General features: G+C 39.4%; 5 protein-coding genes across 6 annotated transcripts; 2 read left to right on the plus strand and 3 right to left on the minus strand.

Annotated features, from left to right (window-relative positions):
- The first annotated feature begins 7604 nt into the window (after positions 1-7604).
- Positions 7605-9433, plus strand: LOC108322764 (uncharacterized). Of its 2 annotated transcripts, XM_052878432.1 has the most exons (4): positions 7605-7784; positions 7947-8576; positions 8660-8782; positions 8868-9432. In XM_052878432.1, exons 1-4 carry the CDS (start codon positions 7749-7751, stop codon positions 9288-9290), a joined length of 1212 nt encoding a protein of 403 aa, XP_052734392.1. In that variant the 5' UTR covers positions 7605-7748; the 3' UTR covers positions 9291-9432. The 2 variants fall into 2 exon arrangements, with proteins under 2 accessions (XP_052734392.1, XP_017410485.2); XM_017554996.2 differs by lacking the exon at positions 8660-8782 and having other exon boundaries at positions 8868-9433.
- A 6823-nt stretch (positions 9434-16256) lies between these two features.
- LOC128196792 (uncharacterized) lies at positions 16257-17326 on the minus strand. The gene is made up of 6 exons (XM_052878433.1): positions 17264-17326; positions 17052-17174; positions 16845-16973; positions 16650-16753; positions 16475-16565; positions 16257-16402 (listed from the first exon to the last, which is right to left on the minus strand). Exons 1-6 carry the CDS (start codon positions 17324-17326, stop codon positions 16301-16303), a joined length of 612 nt encoding a protein of 203 aa, XP_052734393.1. The 3' UTR covers positions 16257-16300.
- Positions 17327-17358: 32 nt separating this feature from the next.
- On the minus strand, positions 17359-19724 carry LOC128196498 (uncharacterized). The gene is made up of 6 exons (XM_052877571.1): positions 19366-19724; positions 19234-19264; positions 18516-19145; positions 18306-18431; positions 17583-18223; positions 17359-17509 (listed from the first exon to the last, which is right to left on the minus strand). The coding sequence occupies exons 2-6, from the start codon at positions 19252-19254 to the stop codon at positions 17380-17382; spliced, it is 1548 nt and encodes a 515-aa protein (XP_052733531.1). The 5' UTR covers positions 19255-19264; positions 19366-19724; the 3' UTR covers positions 17359-17379.
- Positions 19725-21208: 1484 nt separating this feature from the next.
- LOC108322763 (cytochrome P450 705A12) lies at positions 21209-22193 on the plus strand. Its single transcript, XM_017554995.2, has 2 exons — positions 21209-21439; positions 21519-22193. The coding sequence occupies exons 1-2, from the start codon at positions 21209-21211 to the stop codon at positions 22134-22136; spliced, it is 849 nt and encodes a 282-aa protein (XP_017410484.2). The 3' UTR covers positions 22137-22193.
- Positions 22194-23612: 1419 nt separating this feature from the next.
- On the minus strand, positions 23613-25742 carry LOC108322760 (ras-related protein RABA4d). The gene is made up of 2 exons (XM_017554991.2): positions 25143-25742; positions 23613-24337 (listed from the first exon to the last, which is right to left on the minus strand). The coding sequence occupies exons 1-2, from the start codon at positions 25367-25369 to the stop codon at positions 23878-23880; spliced, it is 687 nt and encodes a 228-aa protein (XP_017410480.1). The 5' UTR covers positions 25370-25742; the 3' UTR covers positions 23613-23877.
- Positions 25743-27987: the final 2245 nt, after the last annotated feature.

Below are 27987 nucleotides of genomic sequence, written 5' to 3' on the forward strand. Positions count from 1 at the left end.
ACGAGCATCGGTCATTGATTGCGTGCCTTAGAGGAACAAGAATTTCTAATTGAAGAACTTAAAAGGAGGGTTGGAAGTTTGGAGGCACAATTGGCTGAAGAGAAGGCAAGAAGGCAAAATAAAGATGACGTTCGACAAAGTGTGCCTCGTACAGAACCACCTGGGAACACTGGTTTTGTATCCCCTACTGACATTGACGGAAATGAACAACCTTTGAAGACGTATGTTAGGGTTCGATCACGAAGGCGTTACAAGGGAAGAGCAGTTAGGACTCCATACACCGGAACCGTAGTGCTTAGAATAAAAAATGAGTGATTTGTGTATTTAGTTGATGGAAAATGTTATTTGGAAAGTAATGATAATTGTAATCATTGTAAATAGATTAAGAAAACAATGTTTAATGTATCCGATTTAGTTCAATGAAATAAAATTTGAGTTTTGGTTTTGAATTGGTCTCATATTTTATTTATTCAATACCATTGTTATTATGAGTTGTGGGTTTCTGGATTTCAGAATGTGGTCATTTTTTGTGTCTCCTAAGTTGCAGGGTTGTTTGTAAGATGTTCGTGTTTGAGTGGTCTTTCTGGGTAACATGGGTGACGAATGTCAAAACTAGTTTAATTGAAGGACAATTTGAGTGGGGGTGATGTGATGTGAGGCCAAGGAGTGTGGGGTGACCCCTCATCAGTTGGAGGAGCAAGGTATGCAAGGGATGAGTGAGGGTGTTGAAAAAAGGGTCTGGTAATCATTTACAGCATCCCTGTAAACGATTACCCGAGAGGAAATTGGATTTTGTACAAAAAGTCCAACACAGGTACTCAGTCAGGTGAACAAGGGTCACCATTAAAAAAAAAGGTGACTTTTATGCAATTTTGCACCTGTCTGAGGCTGGTCCAGGTGTTTCAGTGGTGGGAGAGGGTGGTTGGTGATGTGATGTGAGGCCAAGGAGTGTGGGGTGACCCATCATCAGTTGGAGGAGCAAGGTGTGCAAGGGATGAATGAGGGTGTTCAAAAAAGGGTCTGGTAATCGTTTACAGCATCCCTGTAAACGATTACCCGAGAGGAAATTGGATTTTGTACAGAAAGTCCAACACAGGTACTCAGTCAGGTGAACAGGGGTCACCATTGGAAAAAAGGTGACTTTTAGGCACTTCTGCACCTATCTGAGGCTGGTCCAGGTGTTTGAGTGCTGGAATAGGGTGGTTGGTGATGTGATGTGAGGCCAAGGAGTGTGGGGTGACCCCTCATCAGTTGGAGGAGCAAGGTGTGCAAGGGATGAGTGAGGGTGTTGAAAAAAGGGTCTGGTAATCGTTTACACCATTCCTGTAAACGATTACCCGAGAGAAAATTGGAATTTGTACAGAAAGTCCAACACAGGTACTCAGTCAGGTGAACAGGGGTCACCATTGGAAAAAGAAGTGACTTTTAGGCACTTTTGCACTTGTCTTAGGCTATTCCATGTGTTTCAGTGGTGGGAGAGGGAGGTTAGTGATGTGATTATGTCCCAATGATGGAGGAAAGTGATGTTTTGGCACCCCATGATGGAGGGAAAAAACAATGTTTATGAGATGAGCAACTTGGGTGAGAGGACATGCTGTCAACTTTGACCTTTGTTGGCTATTTTACTGATAACTTTTCCCACCGACCTCCAAATGATGTGATTCTTTTTTTATTAGAAACTAGACTCAAAACTCTTTCCAATGACTACTAATTTGTAATTTTTGGACATCTGAGTTGGTACAGTTTATTGTTTCAAGTTAGCGTTTCATATATTTTTGCCAACTCTGACCTTTGCTTGTTCTTTTGCTCATAGCTTTCTCCACCGAACTCCAAATGAGTTGATTCTTGTTTTGTTGGAATCTATACTCAAAGACCTTTCAAATTATGCCTTAGAAATCAAGTTTACACCTTCTTTGACACTGTAATCGATTACAAGGACACTGTAAACGATTACCCGAGAGAAAATTGGATTTTGTACAGAAAGTCCAACAGAGGTAGTCAGTCAGGTTAACATGGGTGACCATTGTCAAAATAAGTGAGTTTTAAGCACTTTTGATCTTGTCTTAGGCTGGTCCTGGTGTTTTAGTGGTGGGAAGTGATGTTTTGGCACCCCATGATGGAGGAAAAAAACAATGTTTATGAGGTGAGCAACTTGGGTGAGATAACATGCTCTCAATGTTATTACAGCTCGGTTTTTACTTCTGTGCAATTTATACTTCAACCTTTCGTTCTGTGCTTTGGACCGTTCGGTCTTTTGTCAATTGTTTTTAACTTTCAACTTTTAATTAATTTAATTTTCCTTGCAAAACAATCCAAAAAAAACCCCCCCTTTTTTTCGTGTGTCATCTATGACTGAACCGCAATACTTCCTAGTCTATACTGCATTAATTCAAATCATCAATAACTCGTTAAATGGATTTAGAATCTTAAACAAAAGATGAACATTGGGGCACCTATTGCTGCACCAAATTCAATAAACTGGCCGTAAAAGGTTATCATATAACAATTCCAACCACAAAAAATGAGACAGTCGTAGCACACCACATATCTGCTGTAAATGGTTGATAGGATGAGCGTCCTCTGCGCGCTGGACGAGCCTCCTCTGTGCGCGCTGGACGACCGTCCCCTCTGGGCGACAAGCGTCTGGACGAGCGTCCTCAGCCAGCGTTGTCCGCTAGCTGGGCGAGCGATCTCCGCTCTCTGGACGAGCGTCCACTTACTGGACGAGCGTCCACTTGCTGGACGAGCGTCCTCTTGCTGGACGAGCGTCCCCTGCGCGCTGGACGAGCGTCCCCTCTGGGCGACAAGCGTCTGGGCGAGCGTTCTCCGCTAGCTGGGCGAGCGATCTCCGCTCTCTGGACGAGCGTCCACTTTCTGGACGAGCGTCCTCTGCGCGCTGGACGAGCCTTCTCTGAGCGCTGGCCGAGCGTCCTCTGCGCTGCGCGCTGGACGAGCGTCCTGCCTTGCTGTTGGATGGGCGTTCTCTTCTCGATGCTGACAGCCAAATGATGCGCTCCTAACGTCCTAACGGCTCACAGTTGAGGACGAACGGTCACAGCAACAGTCAAAAGCCGAACGTCCTTTCTTCCTTCTTTTTTTTATTAATTTTTTTTATTTTATTTTATTTATTTTATTTTATTTTATTTATTTTTATTTTATTTTTTCTTTATGATGAAAGTAAATTTATTAATCAACCTGGACGAAATTGAGTGTTGACAATGCCCAAGGAACCATTCTTTGTACTGTGTGATTGAACGTTCGGTCTCTTTAAGGACGAACGCCCGATCACTAAACCAAAACGAACGAACGCTCGAAATTGCATATGCTTTTAACGCTCGCTCTTGGTTCTGTGTTACTGATTGTGAGCGTTCGGTATGATTCAGACTGTTAGCGTTCGGTATGAAACGGAATCTCCAGCAAGGTCACCTGGGCATATTCAAACCGAACTCCACCACCAACATCATTATCCATTTTCACGGCATAATCCTTCAATCACCACCTCTGACCCCCGCCAAATACCGTGACCACTTCACTCATCAGCCACCAGGTTGCACCTCCACGGGACCACCAGGAACCCATCTTTGAGTCACAGCCGTCATCATCCCAAGCCCCCTCAGCCACCATTGCCATCCTCAATACTACCGTCTAGCACCTTCATCACCATTGCACCACTGTAACTCTCCACCGTGACCAGTCCAACACCGTCATCATCTTCCTCGGAAACCTTCCACCCAAACCGCCAAGTTGCTGCCACCGTGCTCAGTCTAAAACACCAAAACCGAACGCTTAGGCTGAAACATCAAAGTTTGAATGGAACCATAAAACGCGTAGTATGACCTTACGTTCATGCACAAATTAAACTTAAGCATAAAACGCAAACCCAGAAACACAAACTTGAATGGAACCAGCGACTGAAAGCAAGCATGAACAATAAAATCCTACCATGGCAGCGTGAAAGAGATGATGAACAATAAAACTTGCAGCACAATGCACAGTTAAAGCGTAAAATGAATAAGAAACTTGAGTGGAGAAACAGATTCAACTAGAAAATTTCAAAGAGACTCAGTTCAATACATGAAAATGGGAAAGAAACCAAACCCTAAACCTCCCCAAATGGGAAAGAAACCTAAACCTAAACCCCTCTTTTTCGTCCACCGAACAGTCGACACTCCGGCGGCACTCCGGCGATGCTCCGGCGGTGAATGCAAAGGTCCGGCACAGGGAGGGAAGCAGGTGGGACGAATCGAGACTCAGAACGCGCCCCTAGTTCGCTGGGTTGGAGGGAAGACGATGCCGCCTTCGTTTCGTTGGCCAACGTCGGAGCTGCGGCGACCGTGAATCGGAACCGGCTGGAGGAGTTGAATAGCTCCGACACGGCCTTCAACGTTGTCCGGCGGCATTCCGGCAAGCACTCCGTCGGACCTCTCTCTCTCGAACTCCCTTTCTCCAACTCTCTCGGGCTCTCTCTAGGTTAGACTCTCTCTCTCAACCTTCACTTCTCTCTAAAATTGTTCAAAAATGAAATTCAAATTTCAAACGCCAAACAAATACCCCTGACCGCTCCCTTTCCAAGTGATATTTCATTTTCATTTTAATTTCTGAAACGCACACCCAACACTGCCCGTGCCCGTCCTCACGTCAAATTTGAAGCAGGCTTGATCAGAAATGCTCAGAACGCAGCAGCTTTTTTCCCTCAAAACGTGGCCCTCTCAAACGCTGACACGTGTGCTGTGTCCAAATGTTGTCAAAATTTGTTGTCTAAGTATCATTTTCCTTCTGGAAAACCTGCGATTCTGCAGAATTCTGCAGAAACGCGCGTTCGTCCAATTTGATGAAAATTGGACGTTCGTCCAAAATGGCTCGACCAATTAGTGGTCGGCCAAGATATTGGCGCGTTCGTCCATAACGGCTCGACCAATTAGTGGTCGGCCAAATTATGCTGAGCGTTCGGTTTTTAGTTCAGGGTTAGCGTTCGTACTTCAATCCTGTACAGCGTTCGGTCTTTTTGAAAAAGTTATACTAGACGTTCGGTTTTGTGGGTGTTAGCGTTCGTCCAAACATTTTAAATGTTCGGTTTTGATGAAAGAGTAATAGTGAGCGTTCGGTTTTTATTGGGTGTTCTAAGGTGTGGATATTAGACGTTCGGCCTTATTCAATTGAAACTGTGAGCGTACGTTTTTGTGGGTGCTCTTAGGTTTGGATATTGAGCGAACGGTTTTTGTCTAATTGTGATGTGAGCGTTCGGTAATAATTCGATAGTTTTAAGTTTAAATCTGGAGCGTTCGGTCTTGTTCTGTTGAGCATTCAGTTGTAGTTTAAATTCTCATTTTGAGCGTTCGGTCTTGGTTTCAATCTGATTGTGAGCGTTCGGCCTTAATTCGATTTCCAATCTTAAACGTTCGTTCATATGGTGTTCGGCCTTGATATTTAAGCGCTAGGTCAAATAGTGTTTAATTCAATAGGGTATTCAATGGTTTAGCGTTCGACCCTGTAGCGTTTAATCTCATAGCGTTCGGCCCAAGTACTAGATCTCAGCGTTCGGTCTAAGTTCTCTATTTCAGTGTTCGATCTTAAGTAGTATTCTTAAGAATTAATCTTGAACGTTCGGTTTTGATGTATTAGTGTGCGTTCGGTTTTAAATTCAGAATCCTTAATTTAGATCTGGAACGTTCGGTTGTAAATTGATATTCGTAAGGATGGATCATGAACGTTCGGTCTTAGTGTACTAGAAATTGTAGCGTTTGTTCTTTTAGGATTCGGATTTAGCGTTCGTCCAATATGGTGTTCGATAAAATAGCGTTCGGCCTAAGTACTCGATCCCAGCGTTCGGCCTAAGTATCAATCTTAGCGTTCGTTCTTAAAGTGCTTTCGGTGAAATAGCGTTCGTCCTAAGTATCAATCCCAGCGTTCGACCTAATGGTGTGATCAGTGAAATAGCGTTCGGCCTGTTAGTAAATAGCGTTCGGCCTGATAGTATAGGGTTTGATATCGTCCGTCCAAATAGCGTTCGGCCTATTGATTGGTTATTAGCGTTCGTCCGATGTTTGGCAATTAGCGTTCGTCCATTTGGCAATTAGCGTTCGTCCGTGGTGTTCACTTAATAGCGTTCGTCCTGGGTGGTGAATAGTGCTCGTCCAAATAGTATTTTACAAATAAGTTGGATTCCAAGTTCCTTTGCTCTTGGGTTGAATTATGTGTACCAATGGTTGGAATATTGTCTGTGACGTGATTTATTTGAAAATATGTGAATGTATGAAATATGTTGGATTTGTTGTGATAATATGGTGGTATCTGAATATTCATAATTGTGGTTAAGTTTCAAAGTAACAATATGATTCATGGACGTAATTCCATGATCTTCAAGGAGAGGATACATGGTGGTGTTTTGGGGGGTTGTATAGAATGATTACATGGTAGCTTAGTTTTGGGGGTCATCCTGAAGCTCCAATGGTCTTTCTTCTCATGTAGAGAGGATTGAACCATGTGGTGAGGAGTAGCAGGAGGTCCTAGTCTTGGGTGCTTCCATATGACCCAAGGTGAGTGATAACGGATTAACCTCGTGACTGTGGCCGGGCGGTAGTGCCCCAAAGTTTCACCAGGCGGTAGTGCCCAAGTTTCATAAAGCCACCACGGGTGCAAGACCCGCCATAGCTCGGTAATCATTCTAGTCCGGACGAGTCGGTCTATAAAGGAACAAGTCGGGGTATAAAGTAACAAGTCTTGTGATGTCAGTTTACCATGTTTGGATGAATGTTTACATGTCATGGGAGTGTGTGAATATGGATCAATGAGTATGCTTTAATTGTTATTTTATATGAACCTATGAATGATTGCATGAATTAATTGTGCTAGGAGATAACATGTTTTTATATCTAGCTCACCCTTGCATTGTTTGTGTTGTGTGCCAATTTGGATTATGTTATTCGGCGATGATCATCCACTTGGATGGGAGCAGAGGTCGTCGAAGAGAGTTTCCCTTGGAGTAGGAGCTGGAGGTTGCGGATGTTGCAAAGTAATCTTCTTAGAAGTTTCCTGATTGATCATTTGTAGCGATCAATCCTTTCCAACTGTTCAAGTTTAAATTTTCACTCCTTTTAATTGGATGATTGAAATTTAACAATTAAATTACACGTCATATTCTGACTGTTCTCTATATTTGAATGTTGACGTCTTTATTATGTAATATTTATTATTATATAATCGGGATGTTACAAATATAACTCTAAAATTATTATAAAAATGAATATTGAATCTAATTTAATTCTATAAAATTATCAAATAAAATGAAGCCTTATTTATTTTTATATTGTAAATTAATTTTATTTTTAATGTTGGATTTCAGAAACAAACAACATAACAAGAATATTAACTATTATTGTATTAAATTATAGCATGTGATTTGTACATAGGTTCAAATATTATGTCATTTGTCTTGATTGAGATGGAAAAATAAAGGGACCGCGATATTCCAACAACAGATTTTTAACACTCTTTTGACAACGCCACGTGTCGCCACCTCATTGGTTCGTTTAATTTTTGTTTTTTTTTAAACCTATGACCGTAACCCTTATTTTGAGTGAAAATCCTAAAATACCCCTTTCCCTTTCTCTGTTCCATTGCCTTTCCCTTTCTCTGTTCCATTGCAAAAGGTCCGTTCTCTTGAGAGGACGAAGGTCGCGTTTCGTCTCGCTTCGTTCCATTTGCATCCTGTTGTCTCCGGCCAGTTTGGTCTCCTGTTATCGTGCGTAATGGCAAGTTCCGGTGACGATTGTCCGACGACTAAGGTAAGTGGTTTTCCATTCCATGTCGTAGCTTGGTTATTCGGTTTGGGCATCACGTAGCATGGTTATTTGATTTGGGTTAATGTTTGGGGTTCGTATCGTTGTGTTGTGGTGCTTGGGTTATTGGGTTTCGTTGTTTTGATGATTTGATTTTGGTTTATGCAGTTGAGTGTTCGTCACTCTTTTTCGACAAAGTATATATGTACTTTGAACGAACGCTTAACAAAGGAGCATCGATCATTGATTGCGACAACTCCATTTGCTTGGTTTTTAGATGTCAATGTCAATGTTAAAGTAGGTAGAAATATACTGAGTGAGTTATTGGGTAAGTGGGACGACTGTAGTAGTGGTTTTATAGTTGGGAATAAAGTTTTGAATATAAATGAAAATGATATTTATTTAGGGTTGGGACTGAGTACAGATGGTGCAAACATTAACTTAAAGGAAGAGCTGGGCAATAGTGAATGTGTGAAATACATAGCCAAAGGAACAAAGGAATTGAATTCAATATACAAAATTCTAATGCGAAAACAAAAGAAGAAGATTCCTTGTTCTCATTTTTGTAGCCTTTACCTCCTGGTAGGGATAAGTGAGATTTTATTTCCAAAACGTAGCGGGAAAGTGTTTCCCGTAATGTTTAATGTTGTTGACAACTTAAGTGCTTTGGGTAGTTATTGTTGGGGTAGTCTAGTTTATCGTTTTCTGTTACATAGTTTGTGCAAAGCTTCAAAAGGCTTGAAGAAAGGAAAAGGTATTTCAAACGTTTACGTCAACGGTTGTGTGTACATGCTGCAGGTAATTAATAGTATTTGATGTACTTACTTAAAATGTTATTTGAATTAAGTTTGTTACAAGTTAAGATGATTTATTTGTCTTAGGTATGGTTTTTTGAGCTGTTTGTTCCACCAAAAGGTCATATTGATAAATTTCCACGAATATTGCATTGGATGAATATAAGTGTTGGAGACAAGTTCGTTAAACGGTGTATGGAGACAGGTTTGGTAAGTTGTTTGTTATCGAAAGTTTTGTTATGTTTTCATATATTGACCAAAGTTGTGTAATCTGTAATGTGTTGTTAAATTTCAGGTTGTTGACGATGTTTATGGTGGTCCTTCAACGAAGGATAAGGAGGAATACAGACCAACACCTAAAAGAAAGGATGCTAAACCAAGAGGAAAGAAGAAACAAAAAAGAGCTCGCAGAGAAACTTTTATGCGTGCCTTAGAGGAACAAGAATTTCTAATTGAAGAACTTAAAAGGAGGGTTGCAACTTTGGAGGCACAATTGGCTGAAGAGAAGGCAAGAAGGCAAAATAAAGATGACGTTGGACAAAGTGTGCCTCGTACAGAACCATCTGTGAACACTGGTTTTGTATCCCCTACTGACATTGACGGAAATAAACAACCTTTGAAGACGTATGTTAGGGTTGGATCACGAAGGCGTTACAAGGGAAGAGCACTTAGGACTCCATACACCGGGACCGTAGCGCTTAGAATAAAAAACGAGTGATCTGTGTATTTAGTTGATTGAAAATGTTATTTGGAAAGTAATGAAAATTGTAATCATTGTAAATAGATTAAGAAAACAATGTTCAATGTATCCGATTTGGTTCAATGAAATAAAATTTGAGTTTTGGTTTGAATTGGTCTCATATTTTATCTATTCAATACCATTGTTATTATGAGTTGTGGGTTTGTCGATTTCAGAATGTCGTAATTTTTTTTGTCTCCTAAGTTGCAGGCTTGTTTGTAACATGTTGGTGTTTGAGTGGTCATTTTGAGTAACATGTGATGTGATGTGAGTCCAAGGAGTGTGGGGTGACCCCTCATGAGTTGGGGGAGCAAGCTGTGCAAGGAATGAGTGAGAGTGCTGAAAAAAGGGCTCTGGTAATCGTTTACAGGACCCCTGTAAACGATTACCCGAGAGAAATTGCCAATTTGTACAGAAAGTCCAATACAAGTACTCAGTCAGGTGAACACAGGTAACCATTGGAAACAAAAGTGACTTTTATGCAGTTCTGCACCTGTCTGAGGCTGGTGCAGGTGTTCCAGTGGTGGGAGAGGGTGGGTGGTGATGTGATGTGAGTCCAAGGAGGCTGGGGAGACCCCCCATGAGTTGGTGGAGCAACCTGTGCAAGGAATGAGTGAGAGTGTTCAAAAAGGGCTCTGCTAATCGTTTACAGGACCCCTGTAAACGATTACCCGAGAGAAATTGCCAAGTTGTACAGAAAGTCCAACACAGGTACTCAGTCAGGTGAACACAGGTCACCATTGGCAAAAAAAGTGACTTTTAGGCACTTCTGCACCTGTCTTAGGCTGGTGCAGGTGTTGCAGTGGTGGGAGAGGGTGGGTGGTGATGTGATGTGAGGCCAAGGAGGGTGGGGAGACCCCTCATGAGTTGGAGGAGCAAGCTGTGCAGGGAATGAGTGAGACTGCTGAAAAAAGGGGCTGGTAATCGTTTACAGGACCCCTGTAAAGGATTACCCGAGACAAATTCGGCATTTGTACAGAAAGTCCAACACAGGTACTCAGTCAGATGAACACAGGTCACCATTGGGCAAAAAACTGACTTTTATGGTAATCTGCACCTGTCTGAGGCTTGTGCAGGTGTTCCAGTGGTGGGAGAGAGTGGATGGTGATGTTATGTGAGGCCAAGGAGGGTGGGGAGACCCCTCATGAGTTGGAGGAGCAAGCTATGCAAGGAATGAGTGAGAGTGCTGAAAAAAGGGGCTGGTAATCGTTTACAGGACACCTGTAAACGATTACCCGAGAGAAGTTTGGCATTTGTACAGAAAGTCCAACACAGGTACTCAGTCAGGTAAACACAGGTCACCATTGGGCAAAAAACTGACTTTTATGGTAATCTGCACCTGTCTGAGGCTTGTGCAGGTGTTCCAGTGGTGAGAGAGGGTGGATGGTGATGTGATGTGAGGCCAAGGAGGGTGGGGAGACCCCTCATGAGTTGGAGGAGCAAGTTGTGCAAGGAATGAGTGAGAGTGCTGAAAAAAGGGGCTGGTAATCGTTTACAGGACCCCTGTAAAGGATTACCCGAGACAAATTCGCATTTGTACAGAAAGTCCAACACAGGTACTCAGTCAGATGAACACAGGTCACCATTGGGCAAAAAACTGACTTTTATGGTAATCTGCACCTGTCTGAGGCTTGTGCAGGTGTTCCAGTGGTGGGAGAGGGTGGATGGTGATGTTATGTGAGGCCAAGGAGGGTGGGGAGACCCCTCATGAGTTGGAGGAGCATGCTGTGCAAGGAATGAGTGAGAGTGCTGAAAAAAGGGGTTGGTAATCGTTTACAGGACACCTATAAACGATTACCCGAGAGAAGTTTGGAATTTGTACAGAAAGTCCAACACAGGTACTCAGTCAGGTGAACACAGGTCACCATTGGGCAAAAAACTGACTTTTATGGTAATCTGCACCTGTCTGAGGCTTGTGCAGGTGTTCCAGTGGTGCGAGAGGGTGGATGGTAATGTGATGTGAGTCCATGGAGGGTGGGGAGACCCCTCATGAGTTGGTGGAGCAACCTGTGCAAGGAATGAGTGAGAGTGTTCAAAAAGGGCTCGGGTAATCGTTTACAGAAACCCTGTAAACGATTACCCGGGAGAAATTGCCAATTTGTACAGAAAGTCCAACACAGGTCATCAGTCAGGTAAACACAGGTCACCATTCGAAAAAACACTGACTTTTATGGTAATCTGCACCTGTCTGAGGCTTGTGCAGGTGTTCCAGTGGTGGGAGAGGGTGGATGGTGATGTGATGTGAGGCCAAGGAGGGTGGGGAGACCCCTCATGAGTTGGAGGAGCAAGTTGTGCAAGGAATGAGTGAGAGTGCTGAAAAAAGGGGCTGGTAATCGTTTACAGGACCCCTGTAAACGATTACCCGTTAGAAATTGCCAATTTGTACAGAAAGTCCAACACAGGTACTAAGTCAGGTGAACACAGGTCACCATTGGGCAAAAAACTGACTTTTATGGTAATCGGCACCTGTCTGAGGCTTGTGCTGGTGTTCCAGTGGTGGGAGAGGGTGGATGGTGATGTGATGTGAGGCCAAGGAGGGTGGGGAGACCCCTCATGAGTTGGAGGAGCAAGCTGTGCAAGGAATGAGTGAGAGTGCTGAAAAAAGGGGCTGGTAATCGTTTACAGCACCCCTGTAAACGATTACCCGAGAGAAATTGCCAATTTGTACAGAAAGTCCAGCACAGGTACTCAGTCAGGTGAACACAGGTCACCATTGGCAAAAAAAGTGACTTTTAGTTTTACAGACAACTTCAGTGTTATTAAGTGGTATTGTTATTAAGTGGTATTGGTTAGTGTTATTGGTTAGTATTAAGTGGTATTCGTTACTGACTTATACTCACAACTGCCATGGTATTAAGTGTATCATAAATTGAACATGACATAATAAATTTCGAGAGTTGAGGAACCATTTTGAAACTAAACAACTTCATTTTATTAAATACTTGAAATGATCAAAGCAGGAACTGGAGTACAGAGTTCTTTAAAATGCAGTAAAGAAAGCCTAAACAAGCAATTTTAAGTCTGAGGATTGTTTCCAGAAGCACTTGGCAAGTGTTGCAGTTGTTCTTCAATGTTCCCAACACGCGATTGCAACGCATCAAACCTTGTAGTGATGACCATGTCCATGTTTCCAAATCTTGTTTCAAGGGCATCAAATCGAGTTTCAAAGGCATCAAATCTTGTACCAACAAAGGTTTGAAGTTGTTCTATGCGGTTGATTACATTATCTAGTGTTGTAGATGAACTGCCTTGTTCATCATCTTGTCCTTGATTCTGTTGACCTTCTTGTAAGGGGGGATGGGGGGCATTGCCTTTGGGAACCCATTCTCCTTCATCATTTTGCATATAACCAAATGATGCTACAACTTCACAACCAATTCTTTGCTTGAACTTCAGTTCTGAAATGGGATAACTTTCAGTTGGCACTTCAAAGTGTTCCATGAAGATGGTTATCAAATGTGGATATGGCAACTTTGCGTTCTCCCTTAATGCTCTTTTCATCTTATATCTAATAAGATGTCCCCAGTTAATTTGAATGGAATTGAGAAATGCCCATAGCAGCATAATATCCTCTTCGGATGCCTGACCAATATTGGTTGCGCGAGGAATTAATACCCTAGTGAGAACGTAATGAAGTATCCTTGGTTGAACCTTCATTTGCCCCGCTAGTATTCTAGATTGTATGGCTGCATCATCTCTACACACTAGCTGCTTTGCAGTGACAGAATCGTATTGTTCTTTCCACTCATCTACAACTTTGCCTTCGTAACAAACACCATCAGATGGGAGATTAGTCAGTTGTTGAAAAAGATTAGGGCTCACCCTAATTTTGACCCCTCTAACTTCGCTTCGAATAACCCCCGTATCCGATATTGACATGTTGCTATAGAACACTCTGACTAATTGTGGGTGGTAATGTCTTCTTAAACACACAAATTCAGTCAGCCCAGCTTCGTGTAATATGTCATAGAATTGAAAATTTTTTCCTTGAAAGTATTCGTCCTCTAGATACTTACTCTCCAAAATTTCCCGATTTACGAAATGTTGGGCATATTTCTCCTGTTGCTCATCCGACGAGAAGAGATCATTGGTAGGCGGAGGAGGGGATGACGATGGTGATGGGGTTGGACTCCGGCGACGGCGACGTCCACCAACGGAAGAAGATGCCTTTTGTTTCTTCGTTCCCCGATCAGCCATTGTATTTCGTTTAGGGTTTTGCACTGAGAGAAGAGAGGTTTTCGAAACGAATTTGAGGAAGGATGTGTTTTGGGCGGTTATGAACACGATTGCCATTTATACACGTTATGCAGTGGGATAACTTGGTTTAATTAACTGAACACAGTAATCGATTACCAGAGCCATGTAATCGATTACAATGGCCTCGTAATCGATTACCAGAGCGTCGTAATCGATTACAATAACAAATACTGGTGTGGTCATATGCATCACATACATTCATTACAGGAATTTCATGGAATACCATTTTAACTTTGGAAAACAGAAAAAAGTTACAAAATAAGCAGCAAACAAGTTGTATATATCAGTTGATGTTGTTATCGAAATTGTTATGTACAGCTGACAACAACGACATAAATCCAAAATGACCCATTTCGGTATCTTGTGATAGTTGGATAGTGTCCGCTTCAAATTGTTCACGGTGATCACATTCAAGAACATTACTTGGTCTTTCGCCCTGAAACAACACAACTACTAAGTTAAACATAATTGATAGACTAAAAACTATTTAATAAATATTTTGACCGTAAATAATGACTCACGCATTGTTCGGTGGGTGGTGTTGAAGTGGTTGTCAATGAAGTTGACTTTCTTCTTTTGGTTTTTTTCTCAACAGTGGACTTCAGCCTATTTGTGCGTGGACGTCCTTTTCGCTTAACAGTTGCAGGACTGTGTACAAGGACATCAGATGTTCCGACTGGAGTAAGTGGTATTGACGTGCATGCACCAGTATCGTATCTTAGTTGGCCTGCATCACTGATGATGTTATTTGTCATGGAAGAACTGAATCCAAATTTTGTACCCAAACAATTAAGTTCTTTTTCCAATTCTGTACTAGCTTCCTCAGACTCACATGCAACTTCAGCAATTTCATAAAAACGTTTGCACAACAGTTTGTATCTTTGCATCCGTGGTTCATAAAAACGTTTGCACATCACATCACCATCCACCCTCTCCCACCACTGGAACACCTGCACAAGCCTCAGACAGGTGCAGATTACCATAAAAGTCAGTTTTTTTAAGAATGGTGACCTGTGTTCACCTGACTGATGACCTGTGTTGGACTTTCTGTACAAATTCCAAATTTCTCTCGGGTAATCGTTTACAGGGGTGCTGTAAACGATTACCCGCCCCTTTTTTCAGCACTCGCACTCATTCCTTGCACAGCTTGCTCCTCCAACTCATGAGGGGTCTCCCCACCCTCCTTGGACTCACATCACATCACCATCCACCCTCTCCCACCACTGGAACACCTGCACAAGCCTCAGACAGGTGCATAAGTGCCTAAAAGTCACTTTTTTTGCCAATGGTGACCTGTGTTCACCTGACTGAGTACCTGTGTTGGACTTTCTGTACCAATTCCAAATTTCTCACGGGTAATCGTTTACAGGGGTGCTGTAAACGATTACCAGTCCCTTTTTTCAGCACTCTCACTCATTCCTTGCACAGCTTGCTCCTCCAACTCATGAGGGGTCTCCCCACCCTCCTTGGACTCACATCACATCACCATCCACCCTCTCCCACCACTGGAACACCTGCACAAGCCTCAGACAGGTGCAGATTACCATAAAAGTCAGTGTTTTTTCGAATGGTGACCTGTGTTTACCTGACTGATGACCTGTGTTGGACTTTCTGTACAAATTGGCAATTTCTCCCGGGTAATCGTTTACAGGGTTCCTGTAAACGATTACCCGAGCCCTTTTTGAACACTCTCACTCATTCCTTGCACAGGTTGCTCCACCAACTCATGAGGGGTCTCCCCACCCTCCTTGGACTCACATCACATCACCATCCACCCTCTCCCACCACTGGAACACCTGCACAAGCCTCAGACAGTTGCAGAAGTGCCTAAAAGTCAGTTTTTTGTCCAATGGTGACCTGTGTTCATCTGACTGAGTACCTGTGTTGGACTTTCTGTACAAATTGGCAATTTCTCTCGGGTAATCGTTTACCGGGGTGCTGTAAACGATTACCAGCCCCTTTTTTCAGCAGTCTCACTCATTCCTTGCACAGGTTGCTCCACCAACTCATGAGGGGTCTCCCCAGCCTCCTTGGACTCACATCACATCACCACCCACCCTCTCCCACCAACTCATGAAGGGTCTCCCCAGCCTCCTTGGACTCACATCACATCACCACCCACCCTCTCCCACCAGTGCAACACCTGCACCAGCCTCAGACAGGTGCAGAACTGCCTAAAAGTCACTTTTTTTTTTGCAATGGTGACCTGTGTTCATCTGACTGAGTACCTGTGTTGGACTTTCTGTACAAATGGGCAATTTCTCTCGGGTAATCGTTTACAGGGGTCCTGTAAACGATGACCAGAGCTTTTTTTCAGCAGTCTCACTCATTCCTTGCACTACTTCGTCCCCCTACTCATCACGGGTAACTCCACGCTTCTTGCGTTCACATCAATCACCAACACCCATCTCCCCACTCAGAAATTGATCAAATCCTTCGCATTAATTACCATTAATTTTAGTGAAAAAGCTCTCGTACTTTTCAAATTTTTATTATAATGCTGCGTTCATTTTTCAATCACTAATTTTGTCATTATAACAAACACAAACGCAAAGTAAAAACAATTCATTTCGAAATCCAACCACTATTCTTATTACAAACACATACTGTACATTGTCAAATAACATTAGGTACATATTTCAACATCTTATACATGTCAAAATTGTCAAATAACATTAGGTACATATTTGAACATCTTATACATGTCAAAATTTGATAATTTCTAAGCAATCCTAGACAATGTCGTATAGATATAGGGCTTCCATTCTGCTAGTGTTCTCGTTGTCCAGGATCCAGTCACACACATATTTCTTTCTAATCCCAAGCAGCTCCTCCTGAAACCAACATTTTCCACATTAGAAACCAGGACATACAAGAATATTATCAAACACACAGTTCCAACTTACAGTTGTATATTCAGGCATGCTTTTCCCGTTGTATTTTTCATCTCCATCCCAGATTTCCATTGCTTTCAACATTATTACTCCACAATCATGTCTGAAATAATATACCCACAACATCAGATTACTTTTGCCCATATACATCACAATATAATCCGGCACTACAGTTCAAGAAACTTACAAGTTTGGTTGGGATGGGATATTTGCTTGTTTAACTGTCAAAGGAGCAATACTACCTTCCGGTATATTCATCAGGATGCAAAAAAACCGTGCCATATTTTCAGCCTACCAGTTAACAAAAACAATAAATACTTAAACAATGCAGGGTTATGTCATAATCACACGGTAATCAACAATGAAAGATGTCGAATCTTACAACGGCTGTGTCTATCCTTTTGCGGTCTCTGATCCCCTTCCCCAATGAATCGATCACAAAAATCTCCATTGACCTCAACTTCACTGAATAACACCACCAATGATCATCGTGGACAAATGGCAGAAACAACTACAAAAAATATAAACAATTTCAGTAACACATTTACAACCAAAAGTCGACAAGATTTGGAAATTCAAGGTTACTCACAAAGTCCGCCGTGGGTAATTCTTCAAGTCCAAAATGATCGGAACGCAAATAAGTGTTATAGTTATGAAGCGTGAATACATGGCGATTCTGTGGACGTTTCCTATAATCTGTAAGAATATGGTGCTGTGGACAATTTCAAAATCATCAATAAAAATTCGATCAAAAATACTTTCTTCAATCATAAATATGAGACAATATCAAATTTTATTTACCGAGTATAACGGACTAAAATGAAACCTCTTAACAACACCGCACAACCTTTTCTCAAAGTACATAAAGACCGTACAAGCAAAGAACACCACCTACACAATAAAAAATTTTCACATTACTAAAATAAACTATAACATGAAACACAACCAAATGTGACAATACTAACCATGTTATCAACGTATTTCAATGGGGCCAAAGTGTAAATTGAAGTCGTGCTCAAGCTTTGGCCAATTATCTCGCTTACAACCCTAAACATACAAATATTAGTCAATGACAAACAATACATATTCCTCAACCACAACTACAATTCATACCACATACCTGTGTACGTTCATCTCTCTGATGCTGACTGCTGTATACAATTGGTTAACATCAACACTAGTGCTTGGATCACCAACAAAACTCCGCAATGGGGGTATAGCCAATGGAACGACCTCTGGTTCTCCTTCATCAGCATCATCTTCTATTTCAATAAAATTAATGTTACGAACAGTTTCATCATCCCCTCTTACTTCGGCATGTGCACCTAGGGGGTCATCAACTTCATTTCCATCACCTTCTTCTTCTCCCCCAACTTCAGCATTCTCCTCACCTCCAACTCCATGTCCATCACCTTCTTCTTCTCCCCCAACTTGAGCATTCTCCTCACCTCCAACTCCACCCCCAACCTCTTCATCAGTGGCACATGCATCTTCTTCATGAAAGATTGGATTTTGATAAATTTCAAATAGCTCCCTAGTCAGAACTCCAATCTTGGCATTCAATGCTCTGATATGTTCGTTATTTTTCCTCAATCTCTCCTCCGCAACTGCTTCCCATGCCCCGTCATCAGAGCTTTCGTCTTCATCATCGTCTTGGTCAACCTTGGATCCTTCACTCATTCCTCCGTCATCCATGTTGAAGGCTGCACGGATTTCCGGCCTATGACGATCTTCATTTCGTATATACCACTCCATATTTAACTGCACCAATAGCACACAACAAATTTAGACAATATACACAATCCATTTTAACATACAAAATAACGAAAAACAAAACACTTACATCTCCGGTCATAAAAATATTTTCAATTTTTTCGGTCCTTGATTTAAACGGGAACCATCTCATTATGCGGGGGAAAAACCGGTGCGAAGGATGACCATGCAAAGAAAGTCTCTCAACCGCCCAAGCCTAAAACATCATAAAATTATTTCATCAAACATAATTCACAATGTTCTGCACTACATCAAAATAGTGAACTACATATCATATTACCTGCAACACTGCCACATTGCCACTGAGAGTGACTGACTGGGGGATACCTGCTCCCATAATTTTCTTCTTACATTTATTTAAATTCTCTACAATGTGTTTATGTACACCGGTGCACCAATCATATAGACACAAACGGTCTAAGTCATCTAACACTCCAAAAGGCATGTTACAAACATGCCTTGATTTCCTAGGGAAATAGAAAACAACCAAACAAACTAATATATATAACCTACACACTACATCGACTTCAATGTTTTTATCATCAACAATGACATTAAACATGTCTGTCAAGTCCTTCAAACTGATGGTTTTTGATTTGAACAATTCACCAACCAATCCACCAACTACTTCATCAAAGGGAATCTCTAAACCACCTATTTCTAAACCTAAGCTCATCAACACATCAACAACTCTAAACGGCACCAACTTTTGACGAACTCTAAAACTGTTATCATTTCCAACCCACCTGCTAACCATAACCTTCAATAATTTTAAATTCACCTCCACAGGGTTATTAATATTCACACACCACATAAATGGTGTCATCCTAATCCGATCCACATGACACTGTCGGAGCAAACGATTCATTTCAATAATGATGGATGAATCCATCGAGATAAGAAGTCGCCACTACAAAAAAAATCATAAAAATTTATTACTAACTACAATCCGTAAGATAATTAAATAATATATAAAAAAAAAAAAATTTTTTTCTTACACTTGCTTTTTTCCCTTCCATTGCAACGGCCCTAAGAAGACAACATTCCACACTCAGTTATATCATTCAACATAATGAAAACCAAAAACACAGAGTAAAACACAATGTCAGGGCTCGCCCATTTTTACTTACACCAAAATGTAAGGGTTTCAACGCACGTTTTGAAGAAGGAGGACAGAACGAAACCGAGGATGGAAGCTTCGAACACGGCAAGAGAACGAAGGCTTGAACGAACGAGAAGACGGACGACACAGCGAGAGAGAAGACGGACGACAGAGAAGGCTTGAACGAACGAGAAGAACGAAGGCTTGAACGAACGTCTGTGGCACCCTAAACCGCGAAACCCAAATTTTGTCAAAATTTAATTTGGAAAGCCCAAAATACCCCTATGACCGTAACCCCTTCTCTGTTCCATTTTCAAATTACTGAGCCAATGGCAAGCTGCCACGTGCACGTTGTCAAAACTGTGTTAAAAAAGCGTTGTTGGAATAACATTTTCCTAAAGGAAAATGGTAGCCCTATCTCATAAGCTTTTCTGTCTGGATCCATCGCTATAATCTACAGCAGCAACCACATAATAAATGAATATGGAGCTAACAACATAACACACATGGCACATAACAAGCAGTATATATATACTAACTTTTCCATCATCTGGAATTGTGAGTGCAGTGAGGAGAAGAGAGTATCCAGTAAAAACTCCAACTTCTATTGTCTTTTTAGCATTCGAAACCTTCAAGAACATGGCCATTAGCTGACCCGCATCAGGTGCAGCACCCATGAAACCCCTTAAGAATCAAAATCACATTACATACATAAAAACTTTCCTTATGTCACATTACATATGTCAGAATTTGTTGTCAATGATATGCTTATTAGGTATAGAAGTGATATTCACATGGGATGCTTTGCAGTTGCATTTCTTAGGCTTTTGCACGAGAATGGGCAAATTTGCCTCTTATATTACCAAAATAGGCAAAGTCAAACAAATTTACGTAAATGGGGAAGTCGTGGGGGGCCCAAACGACTTCAAATGAAGAAGTCGTGCCCCCCTGCACGACTTCACACTGTTCATAGCAACAGTGTTGAAGTCGTGCACCCCAAAAACGACTTCAAGACTTTGTAATCGATTACAATGTAATGGTAATCGATTACACAGTGTTGAAATCATGACCACCCTGCACGACTTCAAATTTGTATGCCACCAAAAGCACTGGTAATCGATTACAAATCATGTGTAATCGATTACCAGGTTGTTTTGGTGCAAGGCAGAAGCGGACGCTCGTCCAGGCAGAAGCGGACGCTCGTCCAGGCAGAAGCGGACGCTCATCCAAGCAGAAGCGGACGCTCGTCCAAGCAGAAGCGGACGCCCGTCCAGGCAGAAGCGACGCTCGTCCAGGCAGAAGAGGACGCTCGTCCAAGCAGAAGAGGACGCTCGTCCAGCCAGGCAGAGAGAACGCTCGTCCCGAAAGCTAAGAGGACGTTCGTCCATCTAGCTAAGATGACGCTCGTCGAGATGCGCTCAGTGGACGCTCGGTAGGAGAAGTGGACGCTCGTCCATTTTCAGTGAATGCTCGTCCATTTTCAGTGAATGCTCGTCCACATACAGATCGTCCGCCCGGCGCGATTTTTCCAGAAAGTTTCACGCAAGAGTGCTTCTTCCAACATAACCCACCTGGTAATGGATTACCAAAATGGTGTAATCGATTACCAGTACGTTTTCTGCCTTCACATTTCCAGTCTTGCAGGGGTCAGGATTTCAACATTGTGTAATCGATTACCAAAAAATGGTAATCGATTACAGGACCCAGAAGTCGTTTTTGGGGTGCACGACTTCAACACTGTTGCTATGAACAGTGTGAAGTCGTGCAGGGGGGGCACGACTTCTTCTTTTGAAGTCGTTATTACCCCCCACGACTTCACTTTTGGTCAATTTTTGCCTAGATCCGTAATAAATTCCTCATTTTTGCCTAGTATGGTGCAAAAGCCGAAGCAGTTGAGTTTCTGGGTGTATGGGAAGAAGGCATTGGATGTGAGCAAAAGGTACGATGAGTTGTTGGAGAAGGTGCTGAAGGAGCATGAACACAAAAGATCATCACGTCATGCAGAAAACGAAAGGGATTTGATGGACATTCTGCTTGATGTTCACCACGATCCTCATGCAGAGTTCAAGATCACAAGAACTCATATCAAAGCCTTCTTCTTGGTATAACCCTCTTTCAATTTCACATTCATGATTAAAATCTAGAAACATGTAATGAATTTTCCTGTTGTGGGACGAGAAGGATCTCTTCATTGCAGGCACAAACACCTCAGCAGAAGGCACGCAATGGGCGATGGCTGAGCTGCTGAACAACCCTGAAGCCTTTGAAAAAGTGAGAAAGGAGATAGAGTTGGTGACCGAGAATGGAAGGCTAGTTGAGGAGTCAGATGTTGGAAAAATGCCATATTTGCGAGCAGTTGTGAAGGAAACACTGAGACTCCATCCACCAGCACCAGTGACGACAAGAGAGTGTCGGCAACAGTGCAAGATAAATGGGTTTGACGTGGCACCAAAGACAGCAGTGGCAATAAATTTGTATGCCATAATGAGGGACCCTGATTCCTGGGACAATCCGAATGAGTTTGTCCCTGAAAGGTTCTTCTTGCAAGAGGAGGATGAGAGAATGAAGTTGAATTTTGTTCCATTTGGAGGTGGAAGGAGAGGCTGTCCAGGAACAGAACTTGCTTTCATCTTCATACACACTGCAGTGGCTGCTATGGTGCAGTGCTTTGATTGGAAGATTGGTGAAGATGGAAAAGGAAAAAAGGTCAATATGCAATCTGGTTCATCTGGCTTGTCTTTGAGCATGGCTCAACCCCTTCTCTGTGTTCCAGTACTACATTTTAATCCATATGTATAATGAACAAACTCCATAGACAAACTTCTGTTATGCAGCTATCACTATATTTACTATGCCATGAGGCTACATTTTCTATCTCATCTTCTGCTAAGTATTAAAAATACATAAATATTGATATATTTTGAAGACACAGCTGAAGAACCGTACAGAAGAATTTAACAGAAAAATCCAAATTTCATATAAATTTTTTAAGAGTGAACCCATTATAGCCTCTATGAACAAGTGATTTGACTAATAACCCACTTTGAGATCTCTTAACAAATCATGATTAATTTATTTCGCACATGCAAAATTAATGAAAGACAACCCACGTGCAATTTTTGAAAAAAAAAATCAAATTTAAGAATTAGATGGAGACAAAAAAAATATATTCAACTTTGAAATAAAATAAATAATACTCAACTCATAAATACATCAAATTGGCAGAAATTGGATGCAACTAACTAACTATTGAGTCGTCTTGAGTCAGCTGTGTGGCCTATATTGCATTTGATATTTTGGGAAAATTAGACTAATATTTATCCATGCATTAGAGTTTGATAATGGTTTTTTTAAACAAAAAAAATAAAACTGGTTTGGGAAAAGGAGAAGCAGAGAGAGAGAGAGAAAGCATATACAGCACAACTTTGTTATCTGAAATGGCAACTATGATCAATAATCAGTTGCCATTCTATTCCAATACGTAAGAAATACTCACAACACAGACCTCAACAAATTGATGTTAAAAAGTGATTTTTATAATACAAAATTGACTTACATAATCAGGTTTATACTCTAATTATATATCATAAATTTGTTTTATCTTTAGTCGAGATTTTCAACAATTGAAACTATCACCCATTTTATCATTTACATTCAAAACTGTTCTTTACATTTACTATAATTTTTTTACAGTGTACCTTCATGGTGCTCTTTGTTTTTAAGCAAAGAGTGCATGCATTGATACTGTAAAAGTTTTCTATACCATCATTCAATCATAAACAAGCATGTATGATAAATCTGTTAACTTTTGCAATGATTGTTCAAAAAACTTAAACCCTTTCTTTTAATTTCAGGAACAGTTTTTTACTTTAACAGGAGCAGGAAGTAAAAGATTGAGATTCATCTGTCACAAACCTAAATATATGAACAATAATTCCAATGCAGAGGAACATAAACATTTGTCAGATTCAACATTATTGAAAGTCTCCTACAAACTCATTAGAAACTTTATCTTCTGCAACCCTCATTCACACTGGTTGCTGGACTAAAGAAATTAGCAATGGGTTGTTCCAATTGTAACATATAAATCCTAAATGAAAACTTATGATCACATCAACCGGAATATGCTGAGATCAAGTGGGTATGCAATTAAAACAACATAAAAATCCAGTGCCTGGAAAAAGGGGATAACAACAACTTTAGCAAGGATATGCTTGAATGTTCCATGGATGATCAAACTTCATTCAATATCAGCATGAATTGTTTTAGAAGCACTAAGAGAAAAAAGTCCTATTTGCATTCTTGGGAAGCAGCATTGAGCATTAGTCCAGGCAAAAGCTTCACTTCTAGATACATTTCGAACAGACTACTCAAATTCATCATATCATTCTTGAGTTTGTAAAACTATGCCTAACAAATATCCTGAAAGGTAAAGGAAGGAAAAATAGATGGCAAAGTCTACATTAATGCGCCACAACATGGGAAGAGAGCAAAATAGTCTTTACCCAAGATAAAGGTGGCTCTAGGTGAACACAAAATTCTAAAGAATACTGCAGCAATTGGATCTCTTTTTAGCATTGTGGCATTCAGGTTCTTGAAATGGCATCTTAATGTTTGTTCCTTCAAGTCCAAGGTTTACTTTGTCCCAATTTGCTTCATGTCCATCCACAATGATTTGCTTCCTACTGACTGTTCTATATACTTGAGAGAGGAGACCAACGAAAGCTGATTCCACATTGCTGGAGTCAAGAGCAGATGTCTCCAGAAAGAATAGACCCTCTTGCTGTGCGAACTCTCTAGCCACTTCAACAGGCACTGCTCGAAGAGAACTCAGGTCAGATTTGTTGCCAACAAGCATGACAAGTATATTTCGATCAGCGTGTATCCGCAGCTCATCCAACCACTTCTCAACATGATCAAAGGTTTGCTGCTTGGTTATGTCGTATGCTAGTAACGCACCAATTGCACCCCTGTAATAGGCTGTTGTAATTGCCTGGTACCTGTGATATGCCAACATTGTCACATGAAAATGAAACAGACATACATTTTAAAGACACTTTCCAGGAACCAAATCAACCACATATATATAAACAATAAAACACAGAATCATGTCAACTGGTAGACTAGTTAAAATTAGTTAACAGGCATATGGTTATGCAGTTCATGGTAAGTTGAATTTGGCAGTTGAAATTTCAAAATTTGACTAATTTAGGCTTGGATTGGACCTAAACTTTCTGGAGGGGACCAAGTTCAGTACCAATCCAACCAAGAGCTTGTCGGCAGTTGAAATTGTAATTTATTAGTGATTCTAGAAATTAAGGGAAATTGTAGAAAGATTCAGCCGATGCAACCACAACTGCAATCACAAAAAGACCCAAAATCTTGATGTTGCTGCTGAACTCACTGTCATGGACAGTTTTTAAAAACCTTGGTTAAAACTCATCACACACATCCCTATTCTGATGCAGAAAAATGTAACAATTGAGCCAACCAAGAAGCCATCAAATGGTAAACATTTGATGATTATCATACCTAGTTGAAGTACCACAATTCCCCCACATGCATCTTCTGGTTTGGTAATATTAAATTGAAAAAATTATGCTGTTTTTATGAACTCAAAAGATCTTATGAGATCTCAATCTCTACCTCTCAGATCTTACATGTATTCTTAATCATTTTCCTAAGAAAATTAACAATTTCAGCTCAGCACAAGCAGAGTGAGAAACTCTGGCACAAAACCACATAATAATACTAAAAAAAGTAACCAGCTTTGAAAATGAATGCACAGTAGAAAAAATGCTGGACCTTTCTTGACCAGCAGTGTCCCAAATCTGTGCCTTGACAAGCTTGTGGTCCATGACGAGTGTCCTTGTCAGAAACTCCACCCCAATTGTGGGTTTCGATTTCATATGGAATTCGTTCTTCACAAACCGATTCAAAAGCTGAGACTTTCCAACCCCAGAGTCACCAACCATCACAATCTTGAACATGTAGTCTATGCCCTCATCAGCATCACCCTGCCACTGAGCCATTACGCTTCAAGAAATAACCCTTTTGAAAAGTGAACTCAACAATGCAAACCCCAGATTTTTTTTCTGCATAAAAACGAGACCTTTTTTTTCTTTGTATGTGCACACGGTTTCTGTGGCTGGAAGGAAGGTAGTTTAATAGGGAAGGGAAAAAGGGGTGGTTGGTTGTGGTTGGAGAGGCAATTGGGTAAGCGAAAAATGGCATGTCAATCAGTTTCATTCATCAATGTTGGTTTTGTGTTGCCTCTGAAAAGCGTTCTTTGCTGAAAGCAGAGGAAAACAGAGTTCACAGTTTAGAATTTCGACAGCAACTTGGAACACACGACAAGAAAGGAAGATTGGGATATTCACACTTTTCTAACAACTGAAAATGAAATATTTTCACTTGCAATGTTGTAAGTGTTCATCATCACACACAATTTCAATCTAACATAGTAAATTTTTATTTAAAAAATGTATCATGATGATAATTTAATTTATTTAATTACTTAATATGTATAATGTATACATTACCATATTTAATTATGATGATTTAAGGATAAATTTAGTATGAAATTATATGTTTTAATGTTTAATTTGATGTTGAATTCTAAAGTTTAGAAATTAATTTTTATTTTAAATTAGATTTTTCGTTGTTTCACATTATAAATTGTTGCTTGTTTATGGTTAAAATGGCATTTATCCCAATTTAAATTTCTTTTTCATAATTTACAAAATAAATAATTAGTAATAAAATAATTGTAGGAATGATTCTTAAAATAATTATCAAAGAATCATGTCCGAGTAAACTAATTATCTCTATTTAAATAAAATGATGAATGCGTGACTATCCTATAAAGCTAAACACACTTTTAGCATAAAAATATTTATATTATTAGCTAATTAGAAATAATCGTAGGGATTATTCTAAAAGTAATTATTAAAAATATTAATATTTTCTTTACTTTTACGGTAATTCATGTTTGTATGGTGACAAACCTTTGATTTTTCTAGTTTTTATATTCTTGATTAAAAGTGATTAAGATTCTTATATTTTTATATGGATGAATATGAATTTGACCTTCAATTTTTTTTAAAAAAAATTATGGATTTATTCTCCTAATTCATATCCTCAAAATTAAAAAAAAAATGGCCAATTTGTATGGATATAAATTATTCTGATAGGAATTTAAAACATATTTTCTATTCTTTTTTTCACTTACGTTTTCCTTATTAGAGAATCCGAATCAAACACTTTTCATACAACAAAACTCTTAAAACTAAGTGACATATATCCATAGAAAAAAAATTGAAAAATAGATTCTTATTATAAACAAGTTAATCATACAATTACCTTTTCAACTCAACCTGAAATATTATTTTATATTTTTAATTAAAATTGTCAATCTGAGTGCTTCACAATACATTAGGTTATTTATATGCAAGACCTAAGTTTTTTTTAAATACTTGATTATTTTACAAAATTAAAGAAATATAGTTTATTTTTAAAATTTTCACTATAGTAAATATAAGAACATCAGTTAAATGATAAAAAAATATTGTTAATTCTATTTTACTAAAATGATTAAATATTGTGTCAATTACACATTAATGAAATGATTTAATAATTATGTCTATTTAAATTATTTTTTCAGTCTTCTAAAAATATTGAAAAATATAGAAGTTATTTAATATTTTTTAATTGGTAGTTAATTTATTTATTTAATATTATACAGGATAAAATATTTTGGAAAAACATTTAAAAATAATTTATGCTTTTTCACATTTTAAAAGTAATAAGTTTAAATTTATTATTTACATGAAACAAATGTATTTTAGTACTTAATTTATTTATTTAATATTATACAGGATAAAATATTTTGGAAAAATATTTAAAAATAATTTATGCTTTTTCACATTTTAAAAGTAATAAGTTTAAATTTATTATTTACATGAAACAAATGTATTTTAGTGAAATAAGTAAATAACATGTTTAAAACTGTTTATAATTTAAAGTTAAGTTTCTTTAAAAAAGTATTTTGGTAAAATATTATTTGTATTTATATGAAAAGTTTATATTAGGCGTCTTAAGAACTACACATTATTGGAGATCTTGAAATTTATTTGGGTTTTTCTTCATCAATATTATATACAAAATCTATTTGTATTGATATAATAATCTATCTGCAACCAAACAATGTATCACCATAAAACTATTGTTTAAAATGACTCTAAGAACTAAGCAACCATTAGTTTAATATGAACAATTCAAATATATATTTAAAATGGACATTTGTTTTCTTTTTCAAATAATTCAATTTTAAAATAAAAAATTGTAATTGAATTAAAGAGGAGTAAAATACAGAATTTCCATTATTTGTAGAAATAAATTAAATCGTTGATTAATATCGATCCAAAATTTAATGGAATATTAATTTATTAATTTAAAATTTTCATTAATTAAAATTAGATTATTATTTACATTAGTAATTTAGTATTAATTTTTTTTGTAAATAATTAAATATTGAAAATGTTTTGAGAAATGATTGGATTCAGCAGAATAAAGCATCGTGATATAATTGAATATATAACGGTCATTTATTTATGAAAATAATTTAAATCAATAATGTTATATTTTAGGA

The sequence above is a fragment of the Vigna angularis genome, chromosome 5 (assembly GCF_016808095.1).
Source record: "Vigna angularis cultivar LongXiaoDou No.4 chromosome 5, ASM1680809v1, whole genome shotgun sequence".
Classification (NCBI taxonomy): Eukaryota; Viridiplantae; Streptophyta; class Magnoliopsida; order Fabales; family Fabaceae; genus Vigna; species Vigna angularis.

Excerpts from the sequence above, each read along its gene's own strand:
- LOC128196498 (XM_052877571.1), bottom strand. The coding sequence starts at position 19,254 with ATGGAAGGGAAAAAAGCAAGT. Across the intron at positions 19,146-19,233 it reads TGGAAGGGAAAAAAGCAAGT|TGGCGACTTCTTATCTCGAT; the intron begins GTAAGAAAAAAA and ends TTTTTTTTGTAG. Across the intron at positions 18,224-18,305 it reads ATATTTTTATGACCGGAGAT|TTAAATATGGAGTGGTATAT; the intron begins GTAAGTGTTTTG and ends CTATTGGTGCAG.
- LOC108322764 (XM_052878432.1), top strand. The coding sequence starts at position 7,749 with ATGGCAAGTTCCGGTGACGATTGTCCGACGACTAAG. Across the intron at positions 8,577-8,659 it reads GTTGTGTGTACATGCTGCAG|GTATGGTTTTTTGAGCTGTT; the intron begins GTAATTAATAGT and ends TATTTGTCTTAG. Across the intron at positions 8,783-8,867 it reads GGTGTATGGAGACAGGTTTG|GTTGTTGACGATGTTTATGG; the intron begins GTAAGTTGTTTG and ends GTTAAATTTCAG.
- LOC108322763 (XM_017554995.2), top strand. The coding sequence starts at position 21,209 with ATGGTGCAAAAGCCGAAGCAGTTGAGTTTCTGGGTGTATGGGAAGAAG. Across the intron at positions 21,440-21,518 it reads ATATCAAAGCCTTCTTCTTG|GATCTCTTCATTGCAGGCAC; the intron begins GTATAACCCTCT and ends TGGGACGAGAAG.
- LOC128196792 (XM_052878433.1), bottom strand. The coding sequence starts at position 17,326 with ATGTACTTTGAGAAAAGGTTGTGCGGTGTTGTTAAGAGGTTTCATTTT. Across the intron at positions 16,754-16,844 it reads AAAGGATAGACACAGCCGTT|GCTGAAAATATGGCACGGTT; the intron begins GTAAGATTCGAC and ends GTTAACTGGTAG. Across the intron at positions 16,403-16,474 it reads GCATGCCTGAATATACAACT|GAGGAGCTGCTTGGGATTAG; the intron begins GTAAGTTGGAAC and ends TGTTGGTTTCAG.
- LOC108322760 (XM_017554991.2), bottom strand. The coding sequence starts at position 25,369 with ATGGCTCAGTGGCAGGGTGATGCTGATGAGGGCATAGACTACATGTTC. Across the intron at positions 24,338-25,142 it reads GACACTGCTGGTCAAGAAAG|GTACCAGGCAATTACAACAG; the intron begins GTCCAGCATTTT and ends GGCATATCACAG.